The sequence below is a fragment of the Nestor notabilis genome, unplaced genomic scaffold, assembly GCF_000696875.1.
Source record: "Nestor notabilis isolate BGI_N333 unplaced genomic scaffold, ASM69687v1 scaffold6081, whole genome shotgun sequence".
NCBI classification, from domain to species: Eukaryota; Metazoa; Chordata; class Aves; order Psittaciformes; family Psittacidae; genus Nestor; species Nestor notabilis.
This window is the reverse complement of record NW_009915031.1, coordinates 1-15,829: the sequence shown is the minus strand read 5'-3', so window position 1 is coordinate 15,829 and position 15,829 is coordinate 1. Positions and strand designations below refer to the sequence as shown.

General features: G+C 45.0%; 1 protein-coding gene across 1 annotated transcript; it reads right to left on the bottom strand.

The window, feature by feature from the left end:
- Positions 1-528: 528 nt before the first annotated feature.
- On the bottom strand, positions 529-9,120 carry RAB11A (RAB11A, member RAS oncogene family; the record flags this gene model as incomplete). The annotated part of the gene is made up of 4 exons (XM_010023923.1): positions 529-743; positions 7,060-7,140; positions 7,756-7,949; positions 8,925-9,120. Coding segments are annotated over 4 exons (611 nt in total), but the record flags the coding sequence as incomplete, so codon positions are not given.
- Between the last annotated feature and the right edge of the window lie 6,709 nt (positions 9,121-15,829).

Genomic DNA, 15,829 nt, shown 5'->3' with positions numbered 1-15,829 from the left:
TCTGCAGCAGGTGCGAAACCACACAAGCTCACTCACAGGTAGCAAGAACCCTGGTGCTTGTTGGCAAGAAATTCTCTTTTCTCCCCCATAATATTCTATTAATTAAAATAAAAACCTTAACTTGATAATCTGAAGATGTAGCCAAAAACATTTAACTTACATTAAAATTGCACTTCAGAGCAACGGGCGTTTCATCAAGCTTTAGATGCAGTATGCAACACCTTAAGTCAAGGAAAGATTATCCTGCCCAGAGATATTTCCCTAGTTACCTGACAGCAACTGCTTTGTGAGGAGCAGAATAACGTCCTCGAGTGCTCACTAAAGGTGTCTGTGCTCTGACTAGCGGGCATCATGGTGGAAAGAGATCAGCTCAGCTCCAAACAACTCACTGAACCAAAACCAACAAGTCGCTGTTGGCAAAATACTGCAGCCACATAGAAGTAATAGATTTATAAACACTGAAATCAGAGTGTTTAAGACATGGAGAAATTGAGAAGGAATGAGCAGTAACTAAACACAGGAAAGTAACCACGAGAATTACAAATATATTTAAATCTCGGACCCGGGGAATATACACAGCCTTTTAGGAAAGAACCAACGATTCTATATATTCTGACAGCACTGCATCTTTGGTTTGTTTTCGGTGGTTGGAGGGACATGAATGGGAACCACGTTGTTGCTTGGAGACATGTCGTTCTCGCGTCTGTCCGACATTTGCTTCTGGGAAACAATACGATAGATCTCTGGAAGATGAGAAAGAGCCAGTCACTGCACACACACCAGCCAAACACCAGCAGGAAATAACGTGGGGGGAAGCAGGCAGAAAATACAGAAAGGTTTCCCAGCATTTTGGAATTATACAGGTAACGCACGGAAGCTTCCACAGGAAGTTCAATCGTGGTGCTTTCTATATTCAAAAAACATAATTTTTGCAAAAGAAATGAGTTTTTCAACAACTGTTTCACTTCCCTCAAGATAAGAGTTAGCAAATGGCCAGAATACACAGACTTCTCTGCTAAGAATCAGGAACGGTGCCCCAGCAATTCCTTCTGATAGCTCTTAAGGCTCTGAGGACAGTGGCCACATGCTTGCTGGCGTATCCATAAACAGCAGGATTAAATAGAACCACTCATCCTGTCCCTCCCCGCTAGGACTGCAAGGGCCATTTCTTCTCTCTCAGCATGCCTATCACGTACAATACCTTCCCTGTCATCCAAGCAGCTTTAAATGTTCAGAAAGGGTTGACTGGGGCCCAAAAGGAGAGACTCAGCCCCTTCAGCAGCACACAAACCCACTACAGAATTTGCTGTGTTAGCGTAGCTGAACTTCAAAACTATGGAGAAGAAAGGCGGGTTCCAGATGAAGAAATTCCAGCACAAATCAGGGAGCACAGGTTAAACTCCCGCGCCTTCTCGGGTATGCTGCCACGTGGGGAATGCTGCACACCTGCACTAAAGCCTTGCCCTGCTTCCTGGGGTTTGTTGTGCTGGACAGAAACTCATAGCAGCTACAACAGCACTTACTTCAGCTGCACAGAAGAAAGCGTACGGCGTGTGTAGCACTTCACCCCCGGAAAGGAAATCAAGGATACCAAAAATAGAACATGGGGAACTCACTTGCAAATTTGAGTTTTAAAACCACTAAAGTTTGATAAATAAAAGCTTGCTGAGCCTCAGTTTAACAAAGGAGCTTGAAAGTGTTTCAGCAGAAAGCCAGCCCCGAAATGACAGCATCACATCTGGCTCTTGGCACGCCACAAAGCGGTGCTGGCAGCCAGCTCACCAGCAGTGCCCACAGCAGAGCCCCATGAGCTGGAGTCGATGCCTGCTCCCTGTCTGCACGCTCCAGCTCGCTGTCACAGCTTTCAGATAAGCCCAAGCTGCAGAAGACAAGGGTGTCAGCACTTCACTCCTGCAGAGCAGGGAAGAGCACAGCTCACAAACAACTCTGGCAAAACAAAGCAAAAGTCCAAGTGCTTTTGGAGGTCTGAAGTCTCTTATCAGCTGGGTAGTGACTGCCCAAACACACACCCTGCTGGACTCCACACCAAAACACATCTTTTCCACCAGAAATTTAGCATTTGTGACTTGTTTTCGCTCAGAATTTTGATGAGCTGCTGCTTAGTGCACATCCTGACATCATTTCAGTACTGGAAGTTGAGCAACCTGGTGCTGAGATCCTCCTTGCTGCCAAGGGCTGATCACACAGCTGAGCGCCTGCTTTTACAACGGGAAAAGACGGCACTGAGGAGCTAAAAAGAGTCCCTGATAGAAAAGGCTTGAAAACCTTGCCCTTGACATAATGAGCCTGCACTGATTTAAGCTGCCAACACCAAGGCTAAGAGCTCCCCAGGAAGAGTGAGAGCAGGACTGCACACGTGGCAAAACAGACATCTCTCAGGTACTGTGCTGTATCTGTGGGCTGTACAAATAACATTGACCTCTGCAAGTGGCACTTAGAAAGAATCTGCCTGTTGGGCCTCCAAGCTGACAGCTCAGACTCAGACAGGGATAAACAGTCCAGAAAAATTGGTTTCACACACACATTCAGTTACAGATCAAGTCACTGAGGCAACCAAACAAGCACTGCACACGTAAAAGGCTTTTCTGGTTTCACCCTTTTTAAGTTCACTCTTCTTTCCAAGTCTTACACACAAACAACTTCACAGGTGAAGTGAGCCCCATGAGATCAGGTCTTTAAAGCCACCTGCAAGCCCATGTGGGAATCTGCAGATAAGGATCAGCTTGGCCCCGAGTTCAGCTGAGTGCCTGTGTGCAGGGGTGGGAGGAGCACAGCCCAGGAGATCTGCTCTACATTCTTCAGGACAAGTTTTCCTGCACCACCACCCTACCCCAGGTCAGGGTAGACACCCAGTTTACCTCCAGGTGTAGAATGTTGCCTGTTCCTATTCAACAGAAGGCTCTTGCCACCTTCATTACTGGAAACTCCCGAGTAGCAACTACAGCAGCAACAATTCTCAGTTTTCCAGAGAACTTCCTGAACAAGTTCCTCCTAGTCCCTAACAAGCTATCACACACTTCCTCCACTCACGTAAAGCAAGGACTAACAACTCTGTGTAACACCCTCATCTTACAGCAAAGACCATCAACAAACAATCCCAAAGCCTCAAAAACAATCTTAACAGCACTGATTTCTCTGCTGATAAAGGGTCTATCCCTTCCGACTCTGGGAACTATTTCTATGATCCCCACTTCCCCGGCCTCCCCAACAGTCCTGCGGGGACATTTCACAGCCATGCTGCTTCCATCACTTGCAGCAGCTTCAAGTTTGTTGCTCAGCATTGCTTCTCCCTCCTCTGCAGCACAAACCTGTGTGCAGCCACACAGAGGAAAGCCTTAATGGCTAAACCCTGCCTTTCCCTGCATCAGCTGCACGTTCTCTCACCACACACAGCTGTGATGGTGTGAAAGGGGAGGTGGGAACAGCTCAAACCTCCTCTTGCTGCGGCAAAATGCCCAGCAGCAAAGCCTACACTGAAACTAGTCTGTACAGAGGAATGCCAGGCTAATGAATACATGTGCTTCTTAATGAAGACACTACACTTTATGCTCTGCTCAGTAACTGAATGAGACCTTATTAGGAGCACATTCAGCAGAATGCATCACTGCATAATTGGTAACTGTGTGAGACAGGCCTTGCACTGAAAGAGGGCTGGGAAAAAGTGACACTGCTGTCTAGGAGGAGCTTGTCCAGCCCTTGTCTGCTCAGCCTGCACTAGCATCTCATTCATTTCCAGGTAACAAAGAGGAAATCCCTACATTTTTTTGATGTTAATGCTCTGTGATGTTGTCTCCTTGGAGATGGGATTCCTTAGAGATGAAACAGCAGCACAATGCAGTACAGGAACAGAGACAGCACACAGCCAGGCAGGGAACGGGGGCAGACTCCAGTTTACTTTAAGGATGCTTCAGCCTTCTGTGAATGCTCAGAGTGCCTGGGATTATAATACCAGTCTCTCCTATTTGCCAGATGATACAAAGCAGCTTTGTGTGCACAGCAATCAGCCCTTGAAGTCTAGACATCTTGCAACAGAAGAATTTGGATAGGGACCATTAATTACTCTAAGTCACAGAAGGAAAAGGTCCCCAAAACTTCATCTGGAGGTTTCTGTCCCACAGCAGGACAGGAAACCCACTGGATGCAAGATATAACCCTCTCTAAAAGTCCTCTACAATAAGGGAGAGGAAAGAAAAGCTTTCTCCCCATTCTTCCACTTATAACAACAGCAGATCACATACTTACGCTGTGCTAACTAGAATGGATTCCTATTTCCTATGCCCAAAGCCATCTATTCAGAGTGGTCTAGTCCGAGAATGTAGGTGTGGATAAGCTTAACACAGACCATGGTACACCTCCAAGGGAAGTACTCTTACCAGTTTCCAAGACTGACCCAACCAGACCAGCTTCAACAGGGCTGCAGAAGAAAGTAGTTTTGCTACAGACCTTAGTCACAACACCCTGCTCATGAGACCCAGGGAGCTGTGTGCAGGAGCAGCCTGGGATGTCTCTGCGGTGCAGTTCCCAGCACTGCAAATACTAGCAGAGCTGGTGCAGCAGCATGCCCTGCCCCTTCTGTCATCCACCTCTATGCAGCCTGTGGCAAAGCCTGCTACCTTTACCAACTCCCTTCTTCAAAGGACAGCAAGCATTCCACCCGCAGGCACTATGCTTGGAGGCAGTCTTGCCAAATACAGGCTATCCAGGATTCTGCAGGGTCACTCTGAAAACCACATTCCTCAGATGACTGCTCCCCTCTTTCCTTCAAAGCAAACCATTAACAGAAAAAAGCCAGCTGTGAAGTGTTATCAAGAAGTTTATTGGCAGAACATTCGTCCTTAACATGCCAGTCACAGCTGAGATGGAGCCAACCTGCTGCTAATGCATTATTTACTTCATCTTTATCTCCCTGAAACAGGAGCTCCTGTCTGGAGCGAGCCACATGCCCACTAATCAGCAGAAGTGTTTCTTCCAGCACAGTTGAGCCAACCCCTCCCGAACAAGGAGCCTGTCCACATGCCCAAGAGCTCTCTACCCAAAATACCATCACAGCAACACACAGGGAACACTGACGTTTGTGGAACAGCAACAGCCTCAACAATCTGTCAGAGTCCACCGAGGGCAAGTTTTAATGGCTTGTTCTCCCATTACAGACTGCTCTCCATTACAGAAAAACTAAACCAGGAAAAAACCCATGTAATCTGCAAATTAGAATCCAAAATAACTTCTGAATAAAAGGTACTATTGGAAGCATGGGAGGAGAGAGAAAGGAACAGCCTAGCCTGTGCCCAAGAGGTGAACTGCTTCCCCATGGCAACAACAGCGTATCGTCTGAGCGTCACACAGCTCTGTGGAGGTAACACACAGCCCTGGGCGTGCAGGAAACTTTCCACCTCTTCAGCATCACTATTAGAGAACAGAACAACCCAAGAGGGGATGGGGCAATTAGGTGACCAGTTCGTACTGGCTAGGACAGCCTGCCAGCTGCCTTAGGAGGTGATAACAATGTCTGATGTATTTTCAGTTCTATTCGTGCTGGTGCTGAACGAGTATGAAAGTCAATTCACTAACCTTCATCCGAGAGCCCTGATCCCCTCTGAAAACTTTTAAGAGCAAGCAGCAAGGTTGTTCTACACTACACACATCACTTTTAGCCAGAATCTGACCTCAACGCTCAGTCTAGGTGCTCCTGAGAGGAGAGGGGCAGCCAAGGGCACATGCATAAAGGAAGACGTTTCAGATTCTAGCAGTTACAAATAAGCAATAAAAACATCTTCTGTCCTTAAAAAAAAATCTATGCCCAAATTCACAAGCATTTTCTATAGGACTGACTTTAGGTAGGTGAAGAAAGCAGCAAGTCCAGCAGGCATCCCAGATACCATCCCATTGAGCCACTCCTTGGCCATCCACCCTCTGATGGCATTAGTGGTTAGTCATACAGGGAGTAAGTGTATAAGCCACCATAACTTCTCCTTTTTTAATTTGTAAATTTGTGCAATGTTGAATTACAACCAAATGACAGCACTGAAGTTAAAAAGGAACCACATGGTTCAGCTAAAGAGGAAACCAACTCAAGTTCTAGTCCCAGCACTGTATGAAGCAGCAAGATGACAAACATCCCTATGCGCTGTTTATTCACCCAACATACACACTTTTGCTCGTGTATGGACAGGAGCACTCCTGCTTAAGAACCCACTGTAAAAACCACAGTAGAACCAGAACCTAGAAGAGTTGTCTTATCTTACAGCTAAGGTAAGACAAGAAACAGATGCACGCAGGCAGATAATACTCCAGCAGCCTACAACTCTCTCCACTGCCAGGGTGTTCATAAAGCACTTCAAGAAATGCTACAGTATTACTTTTATTACAGTAAATAACTTCGTAGCTGTCTCCTCCCCTGCATGTTCTAGTATGGCTAAAAAGGCCTTCTTGGTGTGTTTTTAAGAGAATGTTTAAGGGTTTAAACAGAAAGGAAGTACTTTTATCCACAAAGCATAAAAGACAACACTCTCTGCTATCACATGTTACAGAGGCCAAAAGTCCAGCCAGGACTATTAAATGCAATGACAGCAACCACCCTGCAGCTCAGGAGTCACTATGTCTCATACTACCAGTAGTAGTACTGTTCAAAGGGAGGATCTCTACTCTTTCATCCCTTTTCCCTTGCCAACTGCTACGGCCACCATTAAAAGTGAAAACAAACTAGACTGGCTTCTCCTCTGATACACAATGGGTGTTTTGCTTGCATGAGACAATCCCCTCCTGTGGGCACTCCCTATACCATACACAAATGGGAAACTGAAACATAACCTGGGCTGAGGCTGACTAGAAACCTGGGGCAGATCAAAGTGAACAAAGATTCATCCGTGAGCTCAAGGCTGGCCTTTTAACTGTGACTCAAAACTGGACTGCAAATCTTACGGCTGTGAAGAATGGTTAGCAAAATTTAAACACTTCATAGGCAAAGAAGTGCCTATTTGCATCATATCAGAGCAGCCTTCTGCCCCTCCCCCTTGAAACCGAGAGCATGAGGTGACTCACCTGTCAGAATAGTCTGGAAAGCTGCTTCCACGTTTGTAGAGTCTAAAGCAGACGTCTCAATAAATGACAAACCATTCTTCTCTGTGTGGACAGAAACACTGTAGTTAGAAGGCTGTACCACATACCTGTTTCCCAGCCGAAGATCTTCTGCACCAAATTACATTTGTAGTGAATAAGAAGTTGGGGGGTTTTCCCCTCTTACACGATCTGAAAGCAACACCACCCAACAACAACAGGGATCAGCCCAGTGCCATGTTACTTTGAGGCACATCTTCCTGCATCATTGAAAGTGAGAATATGTTGCACTTTCAAGAACTGATTGAGGAATATTCCTGGATTTTCATTAACTTCATCAAGTTTCTCCACCTCCCACCGGCTACTATCTGATGGCAGCTACGTAACAGCAATAGCCCTATGGGGGAATGACAATCCTCCAGCTGCAGGCAGGGATCCTTTTTTTACAAGGATGTTTTAAAATCTTAAAGTGCCTCTGGCTGATTCTTGTAACCACATCAGCACGGATGTTCTACAAGGCTTCTTTTTTGACTGAATTAAAGAGAGGCAAACTCTGGCATGTGACACTGAAGAACACCACCAGCAGCCCTTTCTCATCCTACCAGCACACTTGCATATCTAAGACCAGGGAAGCGGGTCCCCAGACAGTTTGCAGTAGGAAACTATTTTGAGTTCACCGACCTGCAAAAGCTCTGGCCTCATCTGTAGGCACTGCTCTCAGGTGGCGCAGGTCACTCTTGTTTCCCACAAGCATGATTACAATATTGCTGTCAGCATGGTCCCTCAGCTCTTTCAACCATCGCTCTACATTCTCGTAAGTGAGGTGCTTGGCAATGTCATACACCAATAATGCCCCTACAGCTCCGCGATAGTACCTGTGGGCGAAGAGATGTGTTAGAGAACCAGCGAGAAACATCATGATTAGAAGTGACAAGTTAGACAAGTTACTGTGCAACAATGGAAAATAGCTATTACTACAGCAGCTATCCAAAAAAATACCCAGAAGCGGGCTCTGTGGGACTTGAAACAGTGAAGTAGAGCATTCTGACTGGGGTTGTGCCGCAGTACCACCAGTGCAGCCAGGAGAGCTCAGAGTCTAGGGCCAAGCCAAACCCCGTGTTTGTGGGGACAACCCTGCATGCCAAAATAAAGCTCTGGAACCTGTTGGGAGCTACTACTGCCTTTAACCTCTGATCCACTCCTGAAAGGTCTCCCCACCCATTGCTGTGGGTGCAGTACGGGCACAGCCCATCGCGAGAGAGACTTTAGAATGACTCACTGGATCATAAAAATGTCAGTGTGATCTATTCCCTTTACAAGAGGCCATGGCTGCTCTCCTTTCAGACCAGAGAGGCACAGGAAGCCATTCAAAAAAACCAAAAAAAGCTGCGTTCTCCCACCCCAAAATTACCTCCAGCTTTACTCAAATCCAGCTTTTGCTATGCTGGTTTTTTCCAGTTAAGGAAGTACACAAAGTGAGCAGTCTTTCCTCACTGCTACAACAGGAGGGTTTCTGGTCTTAGGTTACCACTGATAAAACCTCGGTGAACACTGATATTACCTTATCAACTGCTTGCACTGAAATGAGTCCCTCAAAGCTCTCACATTCTAGGCTTGAAATGCCTCCAGTTACAAATCATGAGAGCACTGAGAAATAAATCAGTCTGCACAGGGACACACTATATCAAGTTTATGATCTGAATAATATTTAACCTTCCTTCCATCATAGGTCGTGGATATCACACGATAAAATACAAACACCCCCTGCTTGCAGTTTGAAGAATCGGAAGGGCCCAAAAATCACCCTCCTCAGCAAAAGCTTCTCTTCAGCCACACAAGGTGTCACTTACGCTGATGTGATAGCTCGGTATCGCTCCTGCCCCGCTGTGTCCCATATCTGAGCCTTTATTGTCTTCCCATCAACTTGAATGCTTCTTGTTGCAAATTCTACTCCAATGGTGCTTTTGCTTTCCAAGTTAAACTCATTGCGAGTGAATCGAGACAGAAGGTTACTCTTGCCTACTCCAGAGTCTCCAATAAGTACAACTACAAGACAAAAATGACATAAGAATGAGATTCCAGATGCAGATAAGACATTGACAATCACCTGCAATAAACATCTATTTTCCCAAATGAAACATGAAGGAAAATAATGGCAAAACCACCACCCTTGTCATGGGTCTACTGTCCAAGTCTTGATATTTCTAGAGGACCAGAGCTGCCACATTCACCAGCGTTCTGAACAGACATTAGACTTGACTTTTACTTGTAATATTTCAGTCTCCTTTGCCCAGCATGGAAGAATATTCCTCTTCCAGGAAGAACATACATGGCCATCACTGCAATAGTCAGGGACTGTTTGAATTTCACATCTTTGTAAGAACACGAGAACTAAAAGACAAAACACCACACAAAAGACTCCACACCACACAACCGCAGTCTGGTTTGCTAAAGACGTCCAAAACACAGAGCAAGCAGCTGCCTCTGCCTTCATTTTACACTCTTCACACCTTTGCAGAAGAGATACTCCCCATTGGGGCAGAAAAACTTGTGAATAGAAATAAAGAACCAAACCCCAATATAAATCACAAGATCACCATCACCCTGATGGTCAGGTTAAAGTGTTAGTGAGCCACAGCACACTGCCCTTCCACGGTCCCTCACTGCTGCTGCAACTCCTGGCTGCTTCAGGCCAGACTGAAACTGCTCTAAAATGCTGGCAGGGTATTATTGCGCCTCTGAATTAGAGGGACCATCCACATCCACTTCAGTTTGACTCATCAGAACACCAGTGCCAATCAAACTAATTGGAAGGATTCAGCTATGCTTAACAAGAGATTGACAGAAGGTTTAAAGGCCAGTTCCTACAGGAAGAAAAGCATCATGAGGGTTTGCTGCAATATCCTGTAACGTGAAGTTGAAAGGTGCAAGTTTAACTTAAAACTGGCTAACAAGATGCAGGCCACTGGCTGAAACACATTCACAACCCTGAGTCACACCAGCAGGAGCCTCTCGGGATGATCTCATGCCCTTAAAGATAAGATAGCAAACCAGTAATGGAAGGCAATAAAAGAGGACAAGTAAAATCCTTGAGAAGAAAGGCTGATAACTTAAATTCAGCAGTGAATCAACACCAGTCCAAGCAAACAAGTGCTCACTCAGGTGACAGGAAAAATGTGGCTATGCTTGTTTTTAAAAAACAAACTGGAATACTTGCTCAGGAACATGCATCATTTAGCAGTTAGGACACTGCAACACAGTGTTAAAGACTGTGTGGTACAACAGAGGAATCAGTGCCCCTACCACACACCAGTCACCTGAGAAATCCCCCCACAGAGCCTTAATCTAGCACTGCAAATACTCCCATCTGCTGCTGCGCCACACAGCAGCACTCCAAACACCATCCTCTATTTAAATAATGCAGACCAGTTCTGGCAAATGGGCTTTTCTCTGACTGCAAGGGCAGAGCAGCACCCTCTGTGAAATGAAAACTGCAGCAAATGCTCGCTTCAAACATGGCCTTGTGGAGAATACTTCATCACAATAAAGATCTTCCCAGCTTCCTCTGCCAGCTGACTCAGCACGCAGCCAGCCAAGCTACAGAGGTTGCATAAAGCCCCGAGTGGCTCTGCTTAACCACTTCTGTTTATGAAGATCACCAGTGCAGGTAGGTGGCAAGCAGGTATGCTGAAGGCAAATAGAATTCTGCTGTCCTGCGTGACAGGTCAGCACTGTTCTGACTGCCCTCACACAACTGAACGGCTTTGCAGGCACAGAAGATGCTGAACGTAATAAACAGTGCAGGGGACAAGGCACCTAACTGCATCATCCTCACCTGGAAAACTGCCATCGCTTTCCTCTTTCATTGGCAAGTAAGTTCTCCAAGCCTATTTTGGCAGGTTTAGGCAACATCATATTTGTATTCACTGGGAGGTGTTACAAACAATAAGTTTCTCGGAGGCAAAAGTTATCAACTCCCTTTGCACGCCTCAGTCCTGCTATCACCCAGCATTAGTTTTGGCTGCGGCCAAAAACTTCTCTAAACAAGAAAAGCAACCTAGATACATAATTTCCTTTTCCCAACAGGAAGCACCGTATTCCTGTTAAGTATTCCTATTCCCCTCAAACGTATTTTTTCTTGTTCAGTGCATGTTTCATATTTAACAATAGACAGATCATATTAATTCCTCTGCCAGGTTTTTCTTTACTTTGTCTGAATCCCATGCTGCTTATGTTCTCAATGGTTCCCATCACCAGATTAATATGTCCCCAATTAAAAGGGGAAAGTATTAGACTTTCCTCCTTGGAGTCAGCTATTTCCTCTACTTAATTGGGCCACTGCAGTTCCTCTTGAACAGGGACACAAGAACAGTCTGCAATGTCAGCAGGTACCTAAGTCTCCTGCCAGCCTGAGCAAGTATCACAGCTTTAACAGCCACTCAGATTGTATTATTAATCTTGCTTTCCTTATCAAACCACCTCATTTTGATAATTTATATTACGCAGTATTCCCGTGCATTATATTATTAGCATAGAAACACAGTAGGAATGATCCTGGATGGCTGAGTCCCAGCCTAACTATCCCAGGCACTCAGTTTCTGGGAGGGAAATGATGTTATCTAGTTCCACAAAGCTAATTGTTCTTGCACACACACTTTTATTGGGCTTTTCTTCCAGAAACTCTCTCCTAATGGTTAGAAATTGCCTCCTAATTTTCAGCAGAAATTAGTGGTCAGCTGATGGTGGTGTTCATGTGCCAGCATTGTCCATTAGCTTATTAGTTTCTTCTCCCTGCGGTGTTCACACTGGGGTATTTACAGAAAGCAACCACATCTTCCCTGGGCTTTGCTCTACTAGCTAAGTAAGTCAACTTAGAAACAGACTGTCCATTTCCCAACACATCTTCCATACAAGCTTTTCAGTTTCTTTTTCACACAGTGAAACACGCACATCATTCTAAGTGAGATCTCCCTGTAATGCATGCAGGGATTGTAGTATTTGCACCTCTACTAGATATGCCTGGAGCTAGAATTACCTTTCCCTGACCATATCACCTTGATTGCTCGGTCTGCCCGTGATCCGACCTAACTGTTCTAGCATTAAGTTGGCAAATGTTTACTTTACCAAACTCCTCTGAGTCCCCAGGCAGACAGCTTTACATCCTGAACCCCACCTCATTTGGAGGATTGCAGTCCTCATCAGCACACAATCCTTCCAGGGCCGTGCTCCAACCTGCCTTCTCCTGTACCATCATCAGCAAAATCCTTCACTACATCAGCAGGGAAAGAAGGTCTAGAGGAAATACTTAGCAAGTTCAGCCACAAAACCCAGCCTTGAAAGCCTCCATCAGTAACCTGCTTTGGACCAGCACTTCCCTTTATAGGAGCAGCACCTTAGAAAGGTTTTCAATCAGAGATTGGCATTGGCACATGCTGAAAGTCATAAAAGTGATCTCCCTGTCCCAAGAGACTACTTCCAGGCAGGTCATTCTTACTGGTTTAGTGGTGGTTGCAAGTATTGAACTGGCCCATGTTCTTTAAATTGATGCATTTGACTACAGCATTCACCACCCCAAAGGTTTAAGACAAGCATTTGGTGGAGAGAAATAGAAGAGTAAGAGTATGAAGTCCATGCTACTGTATGAATTTCCTTCTGTAATTCTAGTTTTATTTCTGGAGAAGACCAAAATAAGAACTCAATTTCTTAAGTTGCCTGAAAAGCCATCGATAACCACGTCAAGAAAGGATGATTAATTTTTCACCAACACTCCAGCTCACTCACTCCTTTTTCACTTCTGTTAAACCTCCAACTTACTTGACATTTTCAGAAAATACTTTAATTATCCCATGAAATATGTTATTTGCAACCTAATCAGGTTGAAAATAGAAAATCCAGCATCACTAGCTTGTATTGTCATTGGTAAAAGTTATTATACAAGTCATATATTATACAATTTAAAATAAGTACACCAGTGCTAGGAAATTAAATGCCTAAAACCACTTGTCTCTGTGCTGAAGTCTGCTATTAAGAGGCATATTAATAAAGAGCCTGGACACATCTTCATGAAGAACCTGCTGATGAACATCTCCTCCTGCCCACTTTGTTGGAGGAATTATATTTCCTCAAACTGGACTTCATAGGTCTTGTGTTTCGTCAAGTGTAGTGCTGGGAACAGTAGGCACTGCTCTCAGCTAAACCCCAAAAGTGTGGAAGAATACAAAGACATGTAGCTAGACAAGACTAATTTACCAGAAATTGTCTTTTTACAGGCTAGGTTTAGGCTTGAGCATAAACTGAAGTGTGGCAACAGAGTCAGGAGAGGGGTATTTTGTAACAGGAACTGTGATTTTATCATACAGCAGCAAAGGTGGGCTCAGCTTACACCCACCAGCAGAGTCAGCCAGAGTTTGACACACAGCTGCTGTCGGGGCAAAACCAGAGGCCTCACCTAAACAGACACATGGCAGTTTAACTCGGGAGTAGTAAACCACAGCTAGACTAGAGCATATCACCCAATTACTTTAAATCAAGTCAGATTCTGAACTCAGCCCCACCAACCAACGATGTCCCTTCAAGTTCATAAACCCAGAAGAACTTTCCTACTGGATTAAATGTCCTTATAGACCAACACCCCCTCTGACTGTCCAGAACTGATGGCTGAGAAATAACGTGTAACAGAATAGGCTAATCTTCACATCTGTCAAAGTGCAAGGAGTCCCTGCCCATGGCAGGTGGGTTGGAACTAGATGATCTTAAGGTCCTTTCCAACCCTAAATATTCTATGATTCTACGATGCAAGCCCTTGCATCCTGAAACAAACTATACCTTCAGACTTGCCACCCTACCCATCACACTGAAACACCCCAACAGCTATTTTTCTTCCTCTATAAACTTGTGCAGTCTTTCAAACTAATTTATAGTGTTTATGGCAACGCACCACTCCAGAATTTTCATATACATCTGTAGGAATTTGTGTCCTTTTGGTTTTGCCTGCTGTTCAATAAAAGCAGCATTACAGACATCCACGGAAATGGCAAACAGTAGATACTTGCCCTGCTTGCCCTGTTTTAATTTTGATAAAGTTATATCACCTTATTATTTATCACAATATTGATTCTCTTCTCCATCTTCTAATGCCACAGAATCCCGTTCAAAATGGATATGCCCATCCTGCCTACATTTTCCCCTCCATCCCCAAGATGCTTGTGTCTGAGATTCAGACATCAGCTTAATGATTGCTCCTTACCCTGAGTTCTCATTTCCTTTCCCAAGAGTTTTCACCTACCTCTTGCCTTTTTGACCAGGGCCTGGCTGAGGAGACATTAATTTCAGAAACCTACCTGCAGTGATTTCAACACCACTCCAGAGTGCCAACAGCTTGTTTAGAACCTCTGGGAGGTCACAAAAGTTTCCAGGATTTGTATTACTCTGCAGTTGTTATGTTATTTCAGCTGTCCCATTAATCCCAGTTATGTGACATTGCATCAACTTCCTGCAGCCTACTTTAGCTTTGCAAAACCTGAATCCCTCATCTTCACAACACCGTTTTCACAGCATTCCCTGTGCTCCCAAAAGCTTCTGAAAACTAGTCTAAGCAGAAGCTTTAGAAGGGGCAATATATTAAACTAGCTTTGAATGCTTCTATATAACTGGATCCCAACTGTATTATTTCCCAATTATATAAGGAAGCAGGTCTAATAAAAGCTAGGGCCTCTCCCAGCAAACTGCGTCACCAACATTCCCAGGCTTTGACAGCCAAAACATTAATTATAAGCATCCTGACAGAACAGTATGAACCAGTAAAAGTGCTGCAATGGTTTTGATAACTGGTACCCGTAAGTACCTGCAATAAGACTGCTCGCTGTGATTACACGAGCGGTCAGCAAGGCCCTTGCCAATGCTGCAAGCTGAGAAGATTGGCCCTTGATACTTCCTGATTTGATCTGAACAGCAGTACAGATGACTGATTTGTAGTTGGGAATAACGCCACTTTCCACATGGCAATTGGATGAAAGAGGCAAAGAGAAAAAATTAATTCCTCAAAGTTCTTACAGGAGTTGAAGTACAGAGAAACCCACTGATGTTTTCCTTTACCTTAGTTTCACAATGACAACCACTGAGTCTCTCACTATTGCAATGTAATGAGCAATAAGCCAAGTCCTAAACTCAAATATACAATAATTCCATATCGCAACAAAACACTGGTTTTTGCAATACTTTGCTTGCTTTTGCAGTAGGGTTTCAAAACCTCGACAGTCAACTTCAAAACATCGGTGCTTCCACACACATTTCACAGGATGCTTCAGGACCCTGAACTGCAGCTGGTGTTTTACTCTGCAGGCAGTGAGAACCGACTAGTTAACTACAACCTGCAACACTTTAACCCAAGCGGATGCAGGCTGGAGGGGCATCAGTCCTGGAAAACAAGGAATTCCTGTCCCTCTCTGCTGGGCATCCAGGACAGGACACGGGATTGCCGGGTGTGAAACAGCAGTTACATCCACCCCTCACAAAGGGCTTGGAATACAGCAAGCAGCAAATAATGCTACTTTAATAAATCAGCTGCATCATCTACCAACGCTGAGCACACAACTCATTTTACAGCCTTATGAACCCTCACCAGCGCTCTCTGCTCACCACCCCAGCAGGCTGGCATCGCCTCGGCCCATCACAAAGCAGACCCTTTGGACAAGGCAGATCCCGGCGACGAAAACCTGCCCAGATCTGACACTTCGGGGGCCAGCGGCCCTCCGCG